The 23,797-nt window shown below is 37.3% G+C and overlaps 4 protein-coding genes across 4 annotated transcripts; all 4 read left to right on the top strand.

Moving 5' to 3' along the window:
- Positions 1-2,620: 2,620 nt before the first annotated feature.
- On the top strand, positions 2,621-7,484 carry LOC117820307 (olfactory receptor 6N2-like). Its single transcript, XM_034694034.1, has 3 exons — positions 2,621-2,632; positions 3,488-4,415; positions 7,450-7,484. Exons 1-3 carry the CDS (start codon positions 2,621-2,623, stop codon positions 7,482-7,484), a joined length of 975 nt encoding a protein of 324 aa, XP_034549925.1.
- A 675-nt stretch (positions 7,485-8,159) lies between these two features.
- Positions 8,160-9,095, top strand: LOC117820306 (olfactory receptor 6N1-like). The gene has a single exon (XM_034694033.1). It carries the CDS (start codon positions 8,160-8,162, stop codon positions 9,093-9,095), a length of 936 nt encoding a protein of 311 aa, XP_034549924.1.
- An 8,571-nt stretch (positions 9,096-17,666) lies between these two features.
- Positions 17,667-18,646, top strand: LOC117820536 (olfactory receptor 2K2-like). The gene has a single exon (XM_034694353.1). The coding sequence runs from the start codon at positions 17,667-17,669 to the stop codon at positions 18,642-18,644; it is 978 nt and encodes a 325-aa protein (XP_034550244.1). The 3' UTR covers positions 18,645-18,646.
- A 3,190-nt stretch (positions 18,647-21,836) lies between these two features.
- LOC117820305 (olfactory receptor 4Q2-like) lies at positions 21,837-22,769 on the top strand. The gene has a single exon (XM_034694032.1). It carries the CDS (start codon positions 21,837-21,839, stop codon positions 22,767-22,769), a length of 933 nt encoding a protein of 310 aa, XP_034549923.1.
- Positions 22,770-23,797: the final 1,028 nt, after the last annotated feature.

Here is a 23,797-nt window from a genome sequence, read left to right as displayed (position 1 = left end):
GACCACACACTTGATGTGATGTATTTGGTAACGATTCCATAGACTTAAGATTGCACAGAAAATTGCGTGGACAAGTGTGACCGGCATCTGCTGGATGTCCTGGCATGTGTTCTATTTTAGAGCAAAAGAACAAAAAATGAGGAAGAGAATATGGATAAAAAATAAGCTAATGTTCTTTTTCGATATTTCACTTGGCTTGCTGCCATGCTTGTTATCTATAAAAAATATGCAGCAACTAGTTGGTTACACTTGGGGCGGCTGTGGCTCAGTGGGAAGAGTCGGTTGTCTATCAATCGCAAGGTTGGCGGTCCGATCCCACCTCCTGCGGTCACATGAACCCCAAATTGCTCCCGCTGTTGTTCAGCTGTGTGTATGTGTGTACGAATGGGATTAGCTAATACTAATGGTCCCTTACTAAATAGCAGCCTTTTCCATCAGTGAGTGAATGGGTATGAATGGGTGAATGCGACGAGTAGTGTTTAAAAGCACTTTGAGTAGTCAGACAGACTAGAAAAGTGTTATATACTGGAAGTACAAGTCCATTTACCATTTACTTGGTCACACTGCTGCTCTCATCGGTTATCACAGGTATTCCGTTGGAGGCGGTCTGACCTAGAATCGTAATAGTAAAAATGTTCGATACTACGATCCCGGGTCAGAGAGCGTCCGACGCAGTCAGAAGCAGTAAAATAATCATATTGACACCACAAACTTAAGGATTATCTGTATAAATAATTGGTTACAACAAGCTCGAGTTCAGGTTTATGCCCCCCTGATCATTGGGAGTGGCAAAAATGTGCCGTAAACCTGTGTGGATGGCCTTAGCCAGCAAAGTTTTGGACGAGCATGTGAATCTGCATCTGACAAGTTCTTTTATTTCTCTGGATGTTTAGTCTGGCGATTCAAATTGTAAACCTTGAGCACAGAGATCTGTCCTCCACAAACTTATCACACAGCTTTAACTTTAACTTTCCGAAATACATTCTTAGGAGTCCATGTACTGATAAAATCTCTATGTTTGGTGTCAATCTTTCTTTTTCAAATTGAGCAGACATCTTGGAAGGCTAACAGCTAGCTTTATTTGCCCATATTCAGCTGTTTGCTGCATATTTTTAAATGCATACATGCAGGTACTGTCGTGCAAAAGGATGTAAATACAATTTTAAAAGTCAGTTTAAAATTTGTAAATGTATTGAAATTATCCAAATTTAACATTAAAATTTTTTTAACATTGCAATTATGTGACCTTATCGGCTCCCTGTCTATGATTTCAATTGCTGTTTTGTACTTCATCATTGTAGGCTGAATTCTTTATGAAAAAGAGTGCATCAAAGAATTTGTAGCATGAAATGATTGACAGTCTCTAATAAGCCTAAAGGTGTGCAAATTTACTTTTGCAGTCCAGTTCACCATTTTCACATGCTTCTCATATTTTTGGTCATAATTTAATACATGACACCTTTATTTCCTGAACCTGCTCCTTGTTTGGCCCATTTTTCTATAAATTTAACTTGTTAGTTTCCAAGGAGGACCTTAGAAGAGAAGCAAGCAGGCATCATTTTCTTAAAAGTATGTGAGTCATGATCTCTTAAACTCTCTTCAACCAAAATAGAAACCACAAGTTCAAAGGGCGCTTTCTGCATGGTGGGCCTCAGAAAAAGACACCGCATTCTGTTTCATTCACTATTTATCATAGGAGCCGGCACTTTTCCATCAATTTGCACCCCTTATGCCCCAACTTAATATACTTCATACACTCCTCTACTACATAAACCCTTGGTAAAAATGAGTGAGTCATCTGTACTGCAGTTAGCTTCAGAAATTTCATGTCTCACCCTGAGCTGAAAAGGCATATTGGCTTCAAGCAGTTGGTGTTATTCATTTTCAAATGTGGAGGAGTGAGAATTGTAGAAAAGATGTGTGTTTAGTGGAGGATACTTGTACCAGCTTTATCAGGCATGGATGATACAAAGGTTAAAAACAAGCCTCAGGATGTAAAACCTTGTTCAGGTCATCTGGCCACTGAAAATGACTGCATTTGCTTTTACAGTTTTTCTCAGTCGCTTTGGTACATTTCTCGAATCATCCTCGACATTTGCAAAACAGTAAGTGCATTTCTCAAAAACATTCATACAAATAGAAAACACCATGGATTACCTGCAAAAGCTAGCATCTTACTCAAAATCCTAAGTTCATCTCTCAAAAGTAAATATCTGTGTCAATGAACATGTCAGTGCCATCAGAGTGACAAGTCACTGTGTACAGGTAAGACAGTCAAATTGCTGAGTCATGTTGTCAATATAACAGTGTACTCTGGAGGGACGCTCTGATGTAAACTATGGCTACAGTTTTAAAGACAGTTATTGTAAATAGTAAGTTACACCTTAGTGTATTGTGGGAGATTGATTGCAAGAGACTGGACAAGATTCACATTTACGCTTTTACTGTTTGTACTTTAATTTGTTGACAGACCATGTCATTGCAATACAAAAAGAAGAAGATAGCACTGCATAGCACAAAGAAAAAACAAAAAAACAAAAGTAGAAATGTGAACATAGGGGAAACTGTACATGCAGTGCTGTAGGAATTACAGTGCAGTGCAGTCTTCCTACACCTCCTGATGTTCCTGTCTGTTTGGCCTTTGTTAGAGAAAGTCAAGATTCACCTGGGAGCAATTTACCAATTCAGGACAGATTTAGAAAGAAAGTCTGATGGAAATGTACAGAAATATGACTGACATACTCTGACAACATGTTCAACCATTCTGCATGTGAAGACTTATGGGATAAAATAATGCCTAAATGTTGTGGAGGTTGAGACTATTCAACAGAGACCCATTATAATACATTTTGATCAACATGACGTAAGCACTTCATAATGTAGGAAACAGCAGATAATTGTACATAATCATTTGCATGGATGTACCAAAGCATTTGCAACTTGTTCAAAGAAATGAGAAACTGCTTTTTTGATGTACGCAAGTGACGCAATGATGTGAGGATTGAACAAGTAGTTTTGAGAATTTAAATTCTGATCTGAGAAATGTACCAAAGAGACTGAGAAAAACTGTAATAAAAAGTGTGAAGTTGCATCTGGATTTCATCAGAGAAAGAATGTAAAAAATGCATTTGTTTGTCATAAACAATATACAATGTTTTATATTATTATTATTATTATTATTATTATTATTATTATTATTATTATTATTATTATTATTATTATTAATATTAATACTATTATAATATAGAAGGTCATTGATAATACACCAGGACATTTCTTTTTCTGTGGTCTGCCTCCATGTGATGCAACTCTTGTGGAGAGGGAGTCTCTCTCAGCTCTGAATCCCCAACTGGGTGAAGTGCATTGTAAACACAGTGGACAACATATATTGGACGTATTTCTGATTTAGGATGAGCATTTTACCTTTTCACAGCATTGCACCCTGTCTCTCAGCACTGTTTGGACTTTCATACTTTAGTTTGGAAAGTTTAGCGAAAAAATGACTAATGCATCCAATATTGATCTGTTTACACTTTCCGGCTTCAGTGCCACCACTAACTACAGAGGCACACTTTTTTCCCTCACTTTACTGTGTTATTGTGCGATTCTGGTGGTAAATGTGTCTCTTTCTTTAACCATCATTTTGGATCAAGGCTTACATGAGCCCATGTACATTTTAGTGTGTAACCTGTGCATCAATGGACTATATGGTACTGTTGCCTTTTATCCTAAATTTTGTTTTGATCTTCTGTCTGATAAACATGTGATATCATATGTTGGATGTTTTTTGCAAGTCTTTGTAATATACACCTATGCAACGATAGATTTTTCTATTTTAGCTCTAATGGCCTATGACAGGTATGTGGCTATATGTCGACCACTGGAGTATCACTTGATAATGTCTGCACGAAGAACTACTTTGCTTGTGAGTGTGGCCTGGATTATTCCGATTCTCTGTGAGGTCTTGATTCTTAGCTTAACTTCCAGGCTGAAATTATGTGGCTCTCGCATTCAGAAGCTCTATTGTGAGAACTGGTCAATTGTTAAACTTGCTTGCACTTCAACAATAGCAAACAACATAGCGGGGTTAATTGTTGTTAGCTTTTATTGTGGTCATGTTTTGTTCATTGTGTGTACATATGCGCAGGTGGTAAAATCGGCTATAAAGTCAAAAGAGAGCAGGAAAAAGTTTACACAAACATGTGTGCCACATTTATTGTGTTTGTTCAATGTCACAGCTGCTTTACTTTTTGACATAATGTACTCTAGGTATGGATCAGCATCTGTGTCTCAAAGTCTGAAGAACTTCATGGCTATACAATTTCTAATGATGCCCCCGGTTCTCAACCCCCTTATTTATGGACTGATCCTTACAAAAATCAGATACAGAATGGCAACTTTGTGTACGACGGCAGGTAAGAGTTTTAAATTGAGGCTTAATGTGTGATTGAATTGGTGCATTGTCTGGACAAGAAACATTATATTTGCATATGTTCAATAATACAAGTATGAAAGCAGTTTATATTATCAATCTCATGGTTTTTAAACAAGCAGGTTTACAATGATCACGGAAATTGTACATCAAAATGCATTTAGCAAAACATGAACCTCATCTTTTGTAAGAGCAATAATAGTTGTGTGTATAATGGATTTATTAAGTTCAATGCTGGGGGATATGAAAAATATTGAGACTCACACGACAAAAAAAAGTTTCATCTGTGCTGATTTCTGCCCCCCAAAAAGATTTTAGATTAAATCAAAATGGTCCAAGATGGCTCCATTGGTTAAAGCTTAAATCTATACTGCTTGAAAATGTTTTATGAAAACAAAGTGTGAATTTCCTGTTGCTGTCAAATATAGCAGTTTTAAAACTTTAATTTCAGCATTTTAGGGTGTTTGCTTTCAATTTCAAGGCCCTTTCCTATGTACAAAAAAAGAAGATAATAAAGGTGAAATAAGGCTGTCAGTGCCTACAACACTGTGCTTTTCTTTGCTCACAGATAATTTGATTAATTTTTTTACCAAAGGCGCTTGATGCAGGCTTACATGAGTGATTACTAGCCTCTTGTTAATGGTGGACAATAACAGACTCCAGGGAGCAAGGCTGGCTTCAGCCAGCTAATTATGACCGAGTGGTTGGCTGAACAAATGCTTGGACAATGCGTAATATGAGAAGAAGTACAATGTAATGTGTCATATGTCATGGTGTAGTGACTCAGAGGGGATATGGTAGTTATTTTCCTAAAGATTACATAGAGTATATGCGATTACTGAAGTGGTAAACAAGTCATTGACTCCAGAGGCCTCTGAGAGCCTTTAAACAGGACTCTGAATGAGGACTTATTCAAACAAACAGCTCCTCTAAAATGGTAAATGGACTGTGTTTATGTCGCACTTTCTCTAGCCTTCAGGCCACTTGAAGCGCTTCATACATTACAAGTCACATTCACCCATTCAAACAACATTCACACACTGATGGCAGGGGCTGCTATGTTAAACCTGCAATCGAACCCCCAACCCTCTGATTGAGAGAGGACCAACTGTACCACTGAGCCACAGCAGCCCCATACCACACAAAACAGTACACCCGAGTCTCAATGCCCCATGTAGAAACAAAGAAAATAACTACTTGAATACAAATTTGATTCTCTCTAATTGAATACATTTAAGCAGAATTTATATTCTTGATATTATTTTCAGTGTTTTCACAGGTTAAGAAGTTCAACCATATCACCCTGGTATATTGATAGATAGATAGATAGATAGATAGATAGATAGATAGATAGATAGATAGATAGATAGATAGATAGATAGACAGACAGACAGACAGACAGACAGACAGACAGACAGACAGGTAGGTAGGCAGGCAGGCAGGCAGGCAGGCAGGCAGGCAGGCTGGCAGGCAGGCAGACAGACAGACAGACAGACAGGTAGGCAGGCAGGCAGGCAGGCAGGCAGGCAGGCAGGCAGGCAGGCAGGCAGATAGACAGACAGACAGACAGACAGACAGACAGACAGACAGACAGACAGACAGATAGATAGATAGATAGATAGATAGATAGATAGATAGATAGATAGATAGATAGATAGATAGATGAAACCACAATTGTGTATACAACCTGAAACCTGAAATATTTGGAGAAAAAGTCAGAATAAACTGTATATACATATATATTTAAAGTGATTTTTTATGACTGTGTTCTCGGTCAGAAACGTCACCCTCCAATAAAAAACAATATTTACCTTATTTATACAGATTTTAAAGCCTTTTTTTTTCAGAACTCAATGTGGTGGCCTGGTCTAGCAATAAACATTACCCAGGCAGAATCCTTATTAACCTTTGTAGTTGTCAGTTTACATTTTTCTCTCTGCTCTTGTTACTAAAGACTTGAAGCAAATCATACTTAAAGCCATTCATTTGACAGCTGCGCAAAAAATCCACCTCCATATATAAATCAATTCTCCAGTTTGTTCTCTCCTTCCTTAGTCTTGGAACTGATACATTTGGGCTTTATTTAAAAAAATAAATAATTAGAGCCGCAAACAACGATGAACGGGCCCACGTCGGGGCTGTTTCGGCCACCTTCTGTGCAGCAGGATTTGCCTGTGCAACAGACATACAGTAACTGTCCTTCATGCATGTTCGGGGTGTGATGCTCCACACCCTGTCGCGAAAGTTGGGGTTTGGAACAGCAGCAGAGCTGAATGCCCTCATGTATTATGCCCACACATTAAGCACATCTGCAGCCGTTAAATAAAAAAATAAAATGTGACCAAAGTTATAATAGTTTCTACACAGGCAATATGTGGTGAGTTTGAATTAAAAGTGTTTTGTTTGAGTAATAAGAACCCAATCTTGAGCACAACTTTCATCAAATCTATATTATAGAGTATGAAAATAATAATTAAAATTACAAAACATTAAGAAAGGGCGCACATCAGGTTGAAGAACTGTTTCACTGATATCATCAGAATAGACTGTATAAGAAACGGACGTTGTCTCCGTCAGCACAGGTTTGAAGCCTGTCATCGGTGCTTGACTTTGATTCAGCGCTTTACGCTGGAATTTAAATTCTTACTCAACCTACCTTAGGTCGATCTAGTATGACGCAATGACATGTTTTTCTTGTAAAGATCAGCTTTTTGAATGGGTGTGTGTGGTTTATGTTGTTTCTGGAGCCAGCATCAAGCGGATGCTCCATGAACTGCAGTTTTTCCACACTTCCACCTTAAGCTTCATATTTTAAGAGCAGAGGTTGCTGTTAATCACTACCTTTCCTTTTTGCTTCATGATGAAACAAAAAGCTCAGCAGAGACTCTGAGAAATGTAATTTGCTTTGCAATTATGTCATTAATAAAGTAATGGCAAACTCTAAAATGTATTTGAATAGACATCATTATGATTCATTTTGCAGGAAAACCATAATGTAAACCCCATTGTGGTGTCAGGAGAAAGCTCAGGTCAGTTCACTGGTTACCACTGATTGCTGGTGCCAGTCCACATGCATCAACATTACTTTGGGACATTTCAATAGACAAGTTTTGTCTTGCAGGAAGCAACAAAAGGAAACAGAAACACAGTTAATCGACCTCATTCATCTGCTGGTCATGAATTTGTACAACATTTGATGCTTATCCAATAATAATATTTACATTTTTGAGGATTTCCAGTTTGTAACACTGTACACCAGTTTTATGTTTTAACTTGTACTGTCATTTTCTTGTAACTGTTTTTTATGACATGTGCTGCTGACGTCTTGGCCAGGTCACCCTTGTGAAAGAGATCCTGATCTCAATGAGTTTTATCTGGTTAAATAAAGGTTTAATAATAATAAATTACCTGTTTAGTCTGAATAGTCCCATTCAAATAATGATGTCAGTGTCATAAATCTCCAGAGAATAATAACTGTGATGAGTCAGCGGTCACACGGCTATAACTCCTCCCACCACCAGTGGTGTGTTTAACAAAGAGGAACAGACCTTAGGATCATTCCAATCAAGTTTGGTGAGTATCGTAAACTACCTTGTCCTCTTCCTCCGCAAAGACATTGCAAACCGAGTTGTATCAGATTGTGGACTTTCTAAGACCGGAATGAAAGTTTGCCTGACAAAAAGACCAAAAACTAGATTTTCTTGGCATTGACTTTTTAAGGGTTGGAATGGAGAACACCACTGGTTCTTCTTACTTTAACCTCACCATGTTTGCCGACATTGGACACTATCGCTACCCAGCCTTCATTTTTTGCTTTCTGCTTTACAGCTTTATTGTCTATGCTAATTCTGTTATACTAATTGTGATATATCGTGAAAGAACACTTCATGAGCCTATGTTTATGTTTGTTGCTTTATTATCTGTGAATTCTTTGTATGGCTCCACTGGTTTCTTTCCCAGATTCCTTGTGGATCTTCTGTCTGTTGGTCATTTAATCCCTCGTACTGCTTGTTTCACTCAGATCTATATCATTTACACATATGGCTGCAATGAAATGACTACTCTTGGCATTATGGCCTATGATAGGTATGTTGCTGTATGTAAACCTCTACATTATCACAGAAAGATGACCTCTGAGACTGTTGTGAAGTTAGCACTATTGGCTTGGATTTATCCAGCTTTTGGTCTATTAGTATGTATATCTTTGTCATCTAGGCTGCCTTTATGTGGTAACAAGATACAGAAAGTGTTTTGTGCCAACTGGAATATTGTAAAACTGTCATGTGTTAACACTGATGTTAACAATATTGTTGGTTTTCTGTTGACCATAACAACAGTTTTCCTTCCCCTTTGTTTTGTCCTATTTACCTATGTGCAAATTGTAGTTGTCTGCTCGAAGAGCTCTGCTGAGTTCAAAGGTAAAGTACTACAAAGTTGTCTGCCACACATGGTCTCATTTGTGATTTATTCCATCACTGGATTTTGTGATATTGCATTGAGTCGTTTTGATATAGAAAACTTAAATCCGTTTGCGGCTGTTGTTCTTTCGCTTGAGTTTGTTGTCATTCCTCCAGTTTTGAATCCCCTCATATATGGTCTTAAATTACCAGAAATCAGGAGGCACATTTTACAAATGTTATCATTGCATAAAAGATTCTCTTAAAAGTGATCATTTCTACATAACAACAGACAAAGCCCATTGGAACACCCCAGCAATGTTCTGTTCTAAAAACATTCTGTTAATGTTACAGAGAATGTTACTGTAATGTTTTCAGCTTTGTTTGTTCAAATAATGTTCTCTAGTAACATTATCTAAAAACATTAATAAAATGTTAAGTGACAAAAGTGCTCGAATATTATGCCCTTCCCAGTGGGAAGTTTTCTTTATGTTCACAATTTGTTCTCAGATAAAGTACTCTAAAAACATTCAATAATCTGTGACCCAAAGAATGTTATCAAAACATCCTTTGAATTTAAAGATAAAACATTCTGTCTTTGTTCTAATTAAATATCACCAGAATATTCTTAAATTAAACATTTTGTGATTTGAGGCATCAGAAACATCCTGAAAAAAACAGCAGAATGTTGCTTCTTTATTATTAAGTAACATTATGGGAACATATTCTAGAAAACATTTAATAATCTGTTACCTAAAGAATACTATCAAAACATGATTTGAGTGATAGAGACAAAAAGTTCTTCTTTCATTGATAGTTAACAAAAAATTAACATTATTTAAACTGATAAACATCCTCAAGATGTTCTTTGAATGCTCAAAACCTTTTCTTGAAACATAATCAGTACTTATAGGGAATGTTAGGCAATGTGGTGAGAACATTCCCTGCTAGCTGGGACCTTAGTTCACACTTCTAACTTTGTAATTAGCTCTCAGAACATTGAGAATTGAGAACATTTTCATGACAGCAAGTCAATACAACACACAAGATGTAATGTACTCTATAAAAATAATCTGTGCGTTTTTTTTCTTTTGTTGTTATGTGTAATACAATTTTAATGGAATCATTTCCCAAAATGCAGACTTAAGGTTGTGTTCTGGTCATAAGTTATTGCATGTAATTTCACTGTAGACCAGAGTAAATTTTACAATTCAGAACCAAATACCTTCAACTGTTTTTAAGTCCTGTGTGGATGGTGGATAAAAATGCTTCTGGATATTTGAAAGGGTGCTGGAGATGCTTCGTCAAGCAAAATGACTTGGACATTTCCATAATGCCTATCATTGTTGCTGCTCCCTGCATCCTGCACAAGGTATGTGAAAGGAAGAGGGAACACTTTTTGGATGAGTGGAACAAATGTTGCTGCTGGCTTCCGATCAAAAGCCTGACAGAGTTTTTTATGCATTAGTTGGACAGGCAGTGTCCAACTACCTTGTAAGGCAGTGAAGAGCCTTGTGTCATTAAATGCTCCATTGGATTTTGCAGGGATGCTTCACCCAGCAACTTCTCAGACAAAACTGTTTTTGAAAGTTGGTTTCAATTAAGAAACTAAATGCCAAAGAAAATTTGCAAATAAAAAAATCCCAGGATATAATATACATTAGTTAGGTTTTGAAAAACGGGGCAAACACACAAATGCACACGTCAATATGCATATTTGAAAATAGTGCAAGTTCACATTTTTCAGCCTTTGAGGTAAAGTTTTTTCAGAGGTCACTGTAGGAAGACTCCTTCCTCTGGTTCTTTGGGTATTCATGGTTCCAACTTTGACCTGGCTGAGCGAACTGTGCATGTCCAGCTAGCAAATTGGAGCATTTGCCAAAGACAGCTAGTCATGTCTTGTGTAGCACAGCCGTCTCCTGTGCCTTTACCAGCCATGCCTCCCTCTGCACCCATTCCTCGTGATCCCTCCGCTTTGCAAACTCTTCATTCATGAGTTATGATTTAAGAGTTTTTATGTATCTGTTACTTTGGTGTCATTTTGCAGTCTGGTGCCAGAGAAACCACCTCCAGCTCAACGCAGGAAAGACCAAAGAGCTGGTGGTGGATTTCAGAAGACGCAAGCCCCCTCCTCCCACACCAGTGAACATCCAGGGAGCGGACATTGAGATTGTGAAATCTTGCAAGTACCTGGGTGTTCACCTGAACAGTAAACTGGGCTGGTCAGACAACTCAAATGCGCTGTACAAGAAGGGACAAAGCAGACTCTTTCTGCTCAGGAGAGGAACCAGGAGGGCTCTTCTGAAGTCCTTCTTTGACTCTGTGGTGGCATCAGCCATCTTCTCTTGGAGTGGTCTGCTGGGGAAGCAGCATCTCAGCTGCTGACAGGAAGAAGCTGAACAGACTGGTGAAGAAGGCCAGCTCTGTCCTGGGCTGCCCACTGGACCCTGTGGAGGTGGTGGCTGACAGGATGATGATAGCAAAGCTATCTTCTTCTTCACCCGCGGTGTCCCATGGAGAAATACCACAGGTCTTTTCTTCCTGCAGCAGTCAGACTCTATAACAAATAATATATATATATATATATTGTAGATATGCTTATGTTTTACCTCTTTAATTTTAATTTTAATTGCTAATAACTTTTTAATAATTGTTACTTTATAGGCTCTTGTTTGCTTTATATATATTTTTTGCACTGTCATTTCTTGCTACTGTGACACTTGGATTTCCCCGTTGTGGGACGAATGAAGGACTTTCTCATTCTTATTCTTATTTTTGTGCTCTGAGACACAATAAATGAGGCACTGGGTATTATTTTAGTGTCATGTTATTGACTTTTATATAAGGCTGATCAAGCAATTGAACATTTCTTGTGTCCTTGTTCTTAACAAAAATGTTAAGTGGATCCTCCCTGTTAGAGAAATGATTTCAATTATTTGACCAAAAAACAACTGAAAAAATTCCCTGTCTTTCAGATCTCAAACTTCGACCCTGAAGCTGCTGAAACCATGCGTTCGTCCTTGAGTTTGGTACAAGGGCTAAGATTATTTATTCCATATGTGTTGTTATTTCTCCACTGGGATTTTGTGTACCACATTTGGTGGCTACAAGTATTTTAGGCCCTATAAAAAAAGAAGACAGTATTTTTGAGGAAGCATTAACTTCCTGTTGCCAGTTGGTGCCACTGTGGATTTTAATAAAATGTTCAAGGTGGATGTGTTAAAGCTGGGGCCCCTTCATAAGAACCAGTATTTTCTGTGCTGTTAATGTATGGCTGAGCCAGAACAGTTTGAAATTTTATGGTGAAACTGAATTCGCTGCACCATACTGACCCCACACTACCTGACAAAAACTAAGAGATTTTTGCACACATCAAGATCCACATATCAAAGACATTTTGAGACCAAAATGATGCAGACTTGTTCAAAGGTTTTCATGAGTTGATGTTTAGTTTTTTCCTTGCGTTTCATGCCTTGGTTCCTTCACGTGTTTATTCTGTTTTAGTAATCCTTTGTCTCCCTTGTGTGTTTAGTGATCCATGTCTCTTGTTGTAATTTTTTTTGTGTTAATTAGTCAATTATTTTGTGTTTCCTGTTTTATTTTGTGGTTCTTTTTCTCTCTGTTTCCAGCTGTCCTGTTGCAGCTAAGGGACACTATGGCTGTTTTTTGAAACCGCCCACTGTACTAGCAGTATTTACTGATTTGGCCAAAATTTTGTATTTAGGCTCTAACATTTAGTATGCAGTATGTGGACAAAAGTGAAATCTGCAGTATTCCAATACTACCTGGATGACGTACTGATTCAGGAAAATTTCTCAGTATGCATCAGACCAGTCTCCCTTGCGTAGTTTCCCACCATGCACAGCCCTAATGTTCCGCTTCTTCTTTTTTTTCCATAAATGATAGGGAGGCACTCAGTTATCAGGTGATGTGAAAATTATTAAATTCCATATAAACCACTTTTTAACTTTTTAAATCGTAAGTGGATGCTAAAGAAGCAATGGGACAGGGTAGTGGGATCACAGAAAAGAAAGAAATAGCAATGCCAGATTTCCCACAATGATATTGTACTACACTGCATCCATTCTCACCTTTCAAGCTAATCAAGTCAAAGTTTATTTATATGGCACATTTAAAAACAACTGCTGTTGACCAAAATTACTACTCAAAAGCTACCAAAGCTACTTTTCCCCCATTCTACCCCTTCTTTGCTAAAAGTGGAATTTTAATTGATGTATTGAGGGACTTTTAAGAAAAGGTATTTTGTTATATTCAAGATTGGTGATTTGTTCTTCTTGCAAAATTGGGATAATACAACAGCCAAAACACTCTACTGTTTAATGCCTTTTATTACTATTCATTCAGGTCTTAAGAATTACCATACAAATTAGGGTTGCTGATATCAGAGCTTTTGCAATGAACAAATCATTATTCATGTTTTCCAATTATTGTGTTAATCCCGTGCATTGGTTAGTTGTTCCATGGAGGATAGATAGTTGGGAGTAAAATCCAACTGCAATTCCAAGGTGATATTTGTTACACAAGATTAGATCAGTCTAAAGAATGTTTGTCTTAAGAGTGACTCAAGGCCCAAGCTTACATTCAGCAAATCTAGGTTTGTTTGTGTGTCTTGTGCACAGATAGATATCAGATTAATACAAAATGAACTTCATTGTGATGTAATCCGAGTGGTACAATTAACCATCCCCACAATGACACACATATCTTCACTGCCCATGAGAGGCGACACATGAGACCTCCCTAGAGTACCTCAGTGGAAAACAACAGACTTCAGGGAGCAGCGCTTGCTTCTTCTAATTATGACCCAGTGGTCATTGTATGGTGGCCTAATGGAATGGTCGGATTAACAAATATTGGGTCGATATGTACTATTAGTGAAAATATAATCTAGATTATTTAGAATGTTACATTTTACAGCCTTGCGGTTTTATAATCAACATGTATCAGTTAAAAGGCTTCCTTTTAGTGACACCTGATATGGTAGTAGTTGTTTTTAAAGATTATATTAAGTATGTGTAACTATTGTTGTAGAAGTGGACAATGTAAACTCCAAAGGCTTCTGAGAGCACAAGGACTAATTCAAAAAAACTATTCCTCTAGCCAGCACACATCAATCTCACTCACCATGTGAAAAAAAGAATATTACATGAGAATAAATTAAATTCTCTCTCACCTGGATGCTCTGAAGTGGAATTTCATTCTTAATATATTTCTTATTTCTTTGCAACCCTACCACTCATTAATAAAGAACTAGTGCTGAATAGTCTTTAAAGAGCATATTAAATACCTCTTATACACATTGCCAACATCACATGTAACTGTATTTGATAACGATTGAAGTACATTAAATCATTAGTCATATTTAATTAACCGTAGTGTAGCTGTTTGTTATGACTTCCATCTATCACAAGAGCTCTGCAGTTTTTACACCTTTTTTAAGACCTGCTTAGACTTGCATTTATGCGTCTTCTAATCCAATCCTATTCCTTCTAACTGCTTTATTTTCTTCCTTAATCATATTACTACATTTTCTTTTTACTGCCTTTATTGCATATCGTTTATTTTATTGTTTTTATATATTTATATTGGTTTCTGTCTCTTACAATTTCTTTAATTATCTTACTTCATTTGTCCTTTGGTCTCAGTTCATGTTGTTGCCTGGGAAATGTTGGGTTCTTATGGTTGCTTATGATGTTTGGTGAAATTATGTTGTTTGGGTTATTTTTGTGATGGGATGGGCCTGATTGGGATCTTTTGCTCTTGAGTTCCCATGCTTTATTCCTGTGTATGTTTCTGCTGATCCATGAAAGTATGGTGTAAACACTTGTTTTTAAGGTACTATATAAACAAACGTATTATTTCCAGAGTGTGGGCCACGTCCTCCTGGTGGGCCTCGAAGGTATTGCATGAGCGGTCCCAGGAAAGTTAAATATATGACTTTTGGGTACCATTTTGCAACCGCATTTGGCCTCTAGTTAGAATGCATAGTCAATGAGAATGACTTTGTTGTGTCCTCATCTTGACAACAGTAACACATAACTACTAACCCCATACAAAGTCACTGTACATCATGGCATCATAGAAGGTCAGGATTTATTTTGAGTTGATTTCAGTTGTTACCACTTTGGTTCATTATTGCTGTACCGTCATTAACCACTGCATTTGGGACAACTCTAAAAAATATATAGCTGATGAAGCCAACAGATCCCACATACATATATCAGTGGCTTGTTGCACCAGCTTTGCATAAGTTGTGTCATAAGTTAGGGTCTAAAGTCCACCCCAAAGCATACATTGAAACTAGTAAATTTGTAACTTAAGTTGTGTCATTGTTTGGTTGCACCCAAGTGGCAACCTCTGGTCTGAAAATATGAGTCCAATACAGAAGTGCTAAAAACTGCAGTTCATCGAAGATCCACTTGAGGCTGGCTCCGGAAGTACTGGAAACCACATACACACCAATTTTAAAAAAAAACGATCTTTACAGCAGAAATAAATATTTTTACAGTTTGGTACAAAAGACGAGTGTAGTCTGGAAAGATCATTTCTCGATCGGCACACACTGTACGGGGGCTGAATTTTTTTCTAACGCGACAATTTCGAAGGTATTGAGATTACGAGTCCTCCAATGAGAGGCACAGCTGACTGCGGGAACACTGTAGCTGGTTAGCTAGGAGGCTCAAAGCCCGCCTCTTTACGTAACAATTGCTTGACACTAGGAATAGACACTGCCGCCGACAAAACCTCATAACAGCGCTTCAGAAACAGATGGGTGACGTCACGGATATTACGTCCATATCTTATACAGTCTAAACAAGCTACCAGCTAATCATAACTGCAGTAACTCCCGTAACTCCTGTTAATCGACAAACAGCAACATAAAGGTAAGTTAAATATGACAATGCATGTTGATAATTAATCTATAGTGTAAAATAACAACGGTGACATCAAGTAGTAAAATCGTCAACTACAACATACTGTACAGTAATATAATAGTACTCTAATGTTGTTCAGATGTACGGTAATTATCTCTGCTCGTGGAAAACAAAAGTGCCAGTTAAGATCAGAGTCATCATATGTTTATTATTTATGTAATCTAACATGGAGAGAGTGTTGTCCACACATCACAGCTGGTTGAACTCTGCTTCTCCTAATCCTTCAACTAATCCCATCTTTGAAAACAGTGCGCCATGACAACTGGTATTTTACGGAGGACTTTACACCAACTCAGAGCTAGGTGTAAAATTTAAGATGTAACTTATGCTTACGTTGGAACTATCTCAGCTGATGCAACGCCCAAAACGTTAGTAGAGTGTAAACTCAATCCTAAATTAGAAGTTACATTCAAACTAGGCTATGTTTGAACTTACGCACAGCTGGTGCAACCCAGTGCAGAGAAACATAAAGAGGGTGTCAAGCTGCAGTGTGTATTAACCATAGACTGCATAATACATGGATGTAGTCTCTGTGATGTCACCCATTTATTTCTGAAGCTGAGTTTTGAAGCCTATCGTAGTGGCCATGTTGGAAATGTTGACTCAACCTACCTTCAGTAAGACGTGGAGTTGAGGTTGAATTTGAGCCTCCTTGCCGACAGCTTAAGTGCGCTCGCCTGTCAGTCAAGTCAGCTAGGCCTCTAATTATGCAAAACGTGTAATCTTAATATCTTCTTAACTACTATGTTATAAAACAATTCACCCCTGTATAATGTGATCTGATAGAAAAATTAGCTATTCAAACCAAAACCATTTTTGAACCAGTCTGTAAACATGTTTATTTTGCATGTGTTTTACAGATGAATTGCAGTTGTATTTGTGAATACAATGTAAAGCCCATTATTTGACTCTGACACCTCTATTTATACTATATACAGTCTTTGTCACTTGTTGCAAAAGCATGTGTTGTATATTACCGTTGACAAAAAAGATAAACAAAAAAACAATAACAGATATGGATTCATTAAATAGAAATCAATGAATAAATCTGCTGTGGCACTTTTCATACAAGTTAATATAAAGTGCTTTGAAGCAAAGCCAAACAAAGCTTTTTTTTCTCTTGTTGTAATTTTTTTTGTGTTAATTAGTCAATTATTTTGTGTTTCCTGTTTTATTTTGTGGTTCTTTTTCTCTCTGTTTCCAGCTGTCCTGTTGCAGCTAAGGGACACTATGGCTGTTTTTTGAAACCGCCTACTGTACTAGCAGTATTTACTGATTTGGCCAAAATTTTGTATTTAGGCTCTAACATTTAGTATATGTATATATATATATATATATATATATATTTTTTTTATTATTATTAGGTTTTTCTGCTGTATACATCAATCAAAAAGTGCATGTTACCCAGTTTTATATTTTTACAGACAAACAGGAACACATCATACAAGGACAACCAATAGAGTCCAATCCAATGTGTTTTGAAATGTTATCTTAAAAATAAGAAAGCAGGAAGGACTCACGAATCAGAAAGAAGATATGATGCACAAAACAAACAAAAAATAATAATAATAATAATAATAATAGCATTTTTTGTTTTTAATGAAGCATCCAATAACAGCAGTAATGAATCAAACACCTCTTCAAAAACTTTCTCTAAATTCTCCAGAGGTGAATTCATGTGGTGACGTTTTCCAAGTTGGTATTTATAAAACATGTTGGGCACCTCCTAGAACCCTCAGTTGTGGCCTGTCTGTGTTTTGATCTTCCTGAAATCAATATGCCAAGGATAGGTTACAGTTTAAACACACAGCTTTTTTCATTGTACGGAGCTTGCTGATCTAAAACAGTGGTAAGAAGGAACCTTGAACTAGTCTTTACAGAATGGAAAACAGCACGCTCTCTTTTTACTTTAACTTCACTATGTTCATGAACATTGGATACTACCGTTATCCAGCCTTTGTTTTCTGCCTTTTGCTTTACAGCTTTATTGTCTCTGCAAATCTTGCCTTGATCTTGATCATAGTAAGGGAAAGAACACTGCATCAGCCAATGTATATTTACATTGCGTTTTTATCTTTCAACTCTCTGTATGGCTCCACTGGTTTTTTCCCCAGGTTCCTCATGGATATATTGTCTGATAATCATTTGATCTCTCGTCCTGCTTGTTTCACACAGATTTATATCATTTACACTTACGCTTCTTATGAACTGACCATTCTGAGCATTATGTCATATGATAGATATGTTGCTGTTTGTCATCCTTTACACTATCACAGAAAGATGAACTCTAAAAAAGTCTGTATGTTGGCAATTTTGGCATGGGTCAGTCCAGCCTGTAACCTCTCAATAACCATTAATATGGTAGTCAGGCTTCCCCTGTGTGGAAACATTATACAGAAGGTTTACTGTGCCAGCTGGAATATTGTAAAATTGTCTTGTATGCCCGCTGCTGTTAACAATGTTCTTGCACTATTGGGGGCCATCGTGATAGCTTTCATTCCCTTTGCTTTTATCCTGTATACTTATTTGAGGATTGTTATTGCTTGTTGGAAAAACTCAGTGGAGGTCAGAGGAAAAGTAATGCAGAGTTGTTTACCACATGTTATTTCATTTGCGATTTATTCCATTACATCTTTCAGTGATACAGCCTTGAGTCGACAAAATCTTGACAAGATAAATCCATTTGTGGCTATAATTCTGTCTATAGAATTTATTATCATTCCCCCAGTTCTAAATCCTCTTGTGTATGGCCTGAAATTACCAGAAATTAGAAGACATGTTTTTAAAATACTGTTGTGTAAAACTCAAATCAAAAAGAATTCCTGTAGAACATTACCAGAGTCTATAGTGACCGTTTGAGTGCTCTGTGTTACAGTTTTTTGGTACATTTCTCAGATCAGAATTTAAATTCTCAAAACTACTTGTTCAATCTTCACATCATTGCGTCACTTGTGCACATTAAAAAAAAGCAGTTTCCCATGTCTTTGAACAAGTTGCAAATGCTTTGGTACATCCATGCAAATGATTATGTACAATTATCTGCTGTTTCCTACATTATCAAGTGCTTATGTCATGTTGATCAAAATGTATTATAATGGGTCTCTGTTGAATAGTCTCACCCTCCACAACATTTAGGTAGCCTTTGTTACTTTGGTCCCAGCTCTCTGCAGGTCATTCATCAGGTCCCTCCGTGTAGTTCTGGGATTTTTGCTCACCATTCTCATGATCATTTTGACCCCACGGGATGAGATCTTGCGTGGGGCCCCAGATCGAGGGAGATTATCAATGGTCTTGTATGTCTTCCATTGTCTTACAATTGCTCCCACAGTTGATTTATTCACACCAACATGCTTGCCTATTGTAGATTCACTCTTCCCAGCCTGGTGCAGGTCCACAATTTTCCTCCTGGTGTCCTTCGACAGCTCTTTGGTCTTGGCCATGGTTGAGTTTGGAGTCTGACTGTTTGAGGTTGTGGACAGGTGTCTTTTATACAGATAACGAGTTCAAACAGGTGCCATCAATACAGGTAACGAGTGGAGGACAGAAGAGCTTCTTAAAGAATAAGTTACAGGTCTGTGAGAGCCAGAAATCTTGCTTGTTTGTGGGTGACCAAATACCTATTTTCCACCATAATTTACAAATAAATTCTTTAAAAATCCTACAATGTGATTTCCTGGATTTTTTTCTCATTTTGTCTCTCATAGTTGAAGTGTACCTCTGATGAAAATTACAGACCTCTCTCATCTTTCTAAGTGGGAGAACTTGCAAAATCAATGGCTGACTAAATACTTTTTTGCCCCACTGTACCTTAACATGCTCTCCACGGTTGGACAGCAAATTTTTTGTGGGCCATGATGAAGTTTGTACATGGTAAATAGAGTGAATATGTAAAACAATACAAATCATTCTTCATTTCAAAAACCTCTAACATGGGCTTAGGATGTGGCTTTTGGTACTGAGGTTGAGAGCTATTATTACCAACAATAAACAAACTGCCTGAGGTGACTGACATTTGCTCTACATTCAACCATGGTGACATTCACAAAGGCTATGTTCACACTGCAGGCAAAAGTGGCCCAAATCCGATTTTTTGGGGGGTCAAGTGACCGGGTCAGATTTTTTAGAGGCAGTGTGAACACCCAAATCTGGCCCAAATCAGATTTTTTCAAATCAGATTTAGACCACTTCCATATGTGGTCCTGAATCAGATACGGATCTGATTTTTCTAAATTTTTTCAATGCGACCTCAGTGTGAATGGCAAAGGTGGATTTGATGTGCATTTAATATTTTCACGTCACTTTATAGCGACACACGTCACAATTCCGCGCGGCGGTAGCCTTGCAAAAATGGAAGATAGCAACGATGGAGCGCCTCAATTGAGTGTCCTGCCGAAGGAGTCTTGGGGAGAGCCGCTGACAGATGTAATTGAAAGTTGCCCTCGACATCCTGAAGTTTAGAAAAAACTCTGTCTGTGTGAAAATATTAACGTTGCAGACTCACCACTCCTGACTCCGTGTTCGCATCCACATAGACCTTTCAATCATATTTGTGGCAACAGCTCCGCAAAAAGCCGAAACAAGCAATTTGGCTCTCTTTTTCTTTATACTTGACCTCCTCCACACCTGGTTATTCATTCTCCTGCTCCCACTGCACAAAAAAGTTGTAACAAAGGCGAAAATGCTGACTTCCTCCATGTTTACGTTTGTGAAACAGCTGCATGTGATGTCATTGTTACTGTTCTTTTGCGCATGCGGGGCAGTTCAGAGCCGTAAACAGTTCACACTGGAATTGGATACAGGTCACATTATAGATGGTAATGTGAACAGGTGAACAAAAAATCGGATCTGAGCAAAAAAAATGGAATTTAGCATTAAGCCTTGTAGTGTGAATGTAGCCAAAATTATATTCTCATTGACCAGGAGCCAGACCATTTTTTCTGACATTTACAGCACTGTTTTATTTTATTTTTTTAGATTTTATAATCCAATCTCTATCTATCAAGTTATGGTTCTTGTTCCCATATATTGGAACTAGTGACCAAGAGAGCTAAAGCTAAATGAACTGGTCTCACTGGGTGGTTTTGACTCGGAGGCACCCACATCTGGCCGTGGATTTTCTGTTTATCCCTAGTTTTATGTTGCGGGTCACACTGACCCTTTTTAAAATCTATTTTAGGCAATATATGCCTTCCAAACCAGCTAAATGCAGCATAAAAATCTGGGCAGCATGTGACAGAAGAAGTGTTGTCTTAATTTAACAACATCACTTCATAAAAAATAAAAACAATCACAATTTAAAATAAACTAAGCAAAAATCTCTGTCATGTTAAACTGTTGTATATTATATTTAGGGCTTTCAAATGTACACTAAAATAAGTTAACATTAATTTAAATGAAAAATGAGTGAGTTATCCTCATTGAACCATGATCTTTGAGAATTAAAGAACACCAATAGACCAAATCTTGATTTAAATTGTTAGTAATGGAGTTAATAATGAGATTAAAAAAATGTTTCTTGGGGTTTTTTGGGGTTATCACTCTATTGGATAATTGAATATGCCCCGGGTCAAATTGACCCAGGAACATTATTGCTGTTCCAGAGAAACGAACATAACAGGAGGGTTAAGATATTAATAATTGTGGTCTACTTGGAAAATTTGCGGTTTCAGTTTGTTATTTCCTGTATTTTAACATTTCATAAACATAAATTGTGTATCATGTTTCTACAAATGGCTGCTCATACTTGTCAGAGATTTTGTTTCTGCTTTTAAGTGAACCAATTGTTGTTAAGTGTTGTCATGTGGACAATATTTGTCCCCCTATTCCTGCTTTACTGAACACATTTTCAGAATTCCCATGACGATAAGCTCATTATCTGTTACCGTGAAACAATATAAGCTGATGCCGTAGACAGACACACGCAGAACTACATGTCCTGCTTTCTGCACCAAAGGGGGTAGGGTATCCTGTGCATCATCTTCTTCGTGGTGCATTCAAAGACTTATTTCAGATTTAAAACAACATTATTTGTTTGTTTTTTAGAATTTCAACATGCAGGACAATTTCTCAGTAATCACCATGTTTACTCTCTCAGGGGTAAGTGGGGCAAGAAGCTACAGACTCACTCTCTTTGTTCTTACTTTTTTTTTTTACTGCGTGATTTGGCTGGTTAATATGACCATAATTGTGACAATCATTGTTGATAAAAGCCTTCATCAGCCCATGTATATCTTCCTCTGTAATTTGTGTGTCAATGGACTTTATGGGACAGCAGGCTTTTACCCCAAATTGCTCAAGGATCTTATGTCTACCGCTAACATCATATCTTACACTGGATGCCTTCTGCAGGGTTTTGTTCTGCACTCTTCAGCATGTGCTGATTTCTCTCTTTTAGCTCTGATGGCCTATGATCGATATGTGGCTATCTGTCGACCTCTTGTTTACAGCTCTGTGATGACTAAACAAAGAGTTGGGGTGTTAGTGTTTATTGCCTGGCTTATTCCATTTTATCTTATGTTCATGAGCACAGTAACAACATCATCATTAAGATTGTGTGGCTCACACATACCAAAGATCTACTGTGTTAATTTTTTGGTTGGTAGACTAGCTTGTTCTTTCTCCATTGTAATGATTATTCTTCCAGCATTTAACTATACTTTTTATTTTTGCCATGTACTTTTTGTTGTTTGGTCTTATAGCTATCTGATCAAAACATGCCTAAAATCCCAAGAAAACAGAAGTAAGTTTGTGCAAACATGTCTGCCACATTTATTATGTTTATTAGTTGTTGTCGGATCTTTACTTTTTGATTTGCTATACATGAGATTTGGCTCAAAAAAGTTATCGCAAAGTGCTCAGAATTTTATGTCAACAGAATTTATCATTGTTCCTCCAGTCCTCAATCCACTCATATATGGTTTGAAACTGACTCAAATAAGGAACAGGGTTAAAGGCTTTTTGTGTGGTAAACATCTCAGAACTTAGGTAAAGGTTGTTATTTTTTTGCAAAGTGTGCAAAGAATACTGCTGAGATGACCAAGACTATATGTTGCTGTGTAACAAATACACTTTCACAGGTTGCTAGAAGCCTCATTAAGGTCTTTCATTGTCAAATGTTATTGTATGAACATAATCTGTGAAGCGATTCATGTTCATATCTTTTTCACAATGTTTTTTCTTCGTTAAATGAATATTTATTAGGCTCAATATCAGCTTTATTGCCATGTAGAACAGTGTGTTAAAACAAAATCTGAAATAATGTAAAATGTCTATATTGAAAAGCTATGTAAATCAGTCACGAAGATGTTGCCTCTTGAAGACTAACATAAGCATACAGATGTACTGTGAAGTCAAACAGATGAAAGCATGTACTGTAATTGTATCTATGTAAGGCTTGATGCGGGAGTGGAAAGACTCAGTGAGAAATAATGAAAACAAAGATTTATTGTCAAACAAAAGAAAATAAAGGTTCAAGTTATTATTTGAGTGAGTAACTGTACTCTCCTGTACCAGCCTCCTGCTGGTCATCTGAATCATCAGCCCCCATTTCATGTAAGGCTGATAACTGTGCTGCTTTGTAAGATTAGCTTACATTCAACCAACGTACCTTATGCAAGGGTGGTTGGAGAAGGAGGCATTTCACTCATCACAATGTTAACCAAGGTATTGGTCAGACAACAAACTTACTGTGCTTGCCTTCTTTGACATTACTGTGTGCTTTCTTTCCTAAATGTAACCATTACTGTGGATTACAGCAAGCTCCAACCCACAATTTATAATTCTATCATATAACTGTATATGAACTAGATGCCTTCTGCAGAGTTTGTGATGTAATCTTCTGTTATTGCTGATTTCTCCCATCTTTCACAAATGACCTAAAGGATATATTTATGCCCTGGGTTTACCTTTCTGTCATGACTGTTTGTATCAAATGTAAGCTTTGTCTCTTTTAGTTCTTACTTTGAATAAAACAATAATACTTTTTTGTGTTCTGTACATCCTGGATACATGTC

Source organism: Notolabrus celidotus, chromosome 10, assembly GCF_009762535.1.
Source record: "Notolabrus celidotus isolate fNotCel1 chromosome 10, fNotCel1.pri, whole genome shotgun sequence".
In the NCBI taxonomy this organism is placed as follows: domain Eukaryota; kingdom Metazoa; phylum Chordata; class Actinopteri; order Labriformes; family Labridae; genus Notolabrus; species Notolabrus celidotus.
This window is presented reverse-complemented; position numbering and strand designations above follow the sequence as displayed.

What these genes read in the sequence shown, in the direction of transcription:
- LOC117820307 (XM_034694034.1), top strand. An exon ending in AACTTTGTGTACGACGGCAG is followed by an intron (nt 4,416 to 7,449) that starts GTAAGAGTTTTA and finishes TTGTGGTGTCAG; the next exon opens with GAGAAAGCTCAGGTCAGTTC.
- LOC117820306 (XM_034694033.1), top strand. Translation starts at nt 8,160, where the DNA reads ATGGAGAACACCACTGGTTCTTCTTACTTTAACCTCACCATGTTTGCC.
- LOC117820536 (XM_034694353.1), top strand. Translation starts at nt 17,667, where the DNA reads ATGGAAAACAGCACGCTCTCTTTTTACTTTAACTTCACTATGTTCATG.
- LOC117820305 (XM_034694032.1), top strand. Translation starts at nt 21,837, where the DNA reads ATGCAGGACAATTTCTCAGTAATCACCATGTTTACTCTCTCAGGGGTA.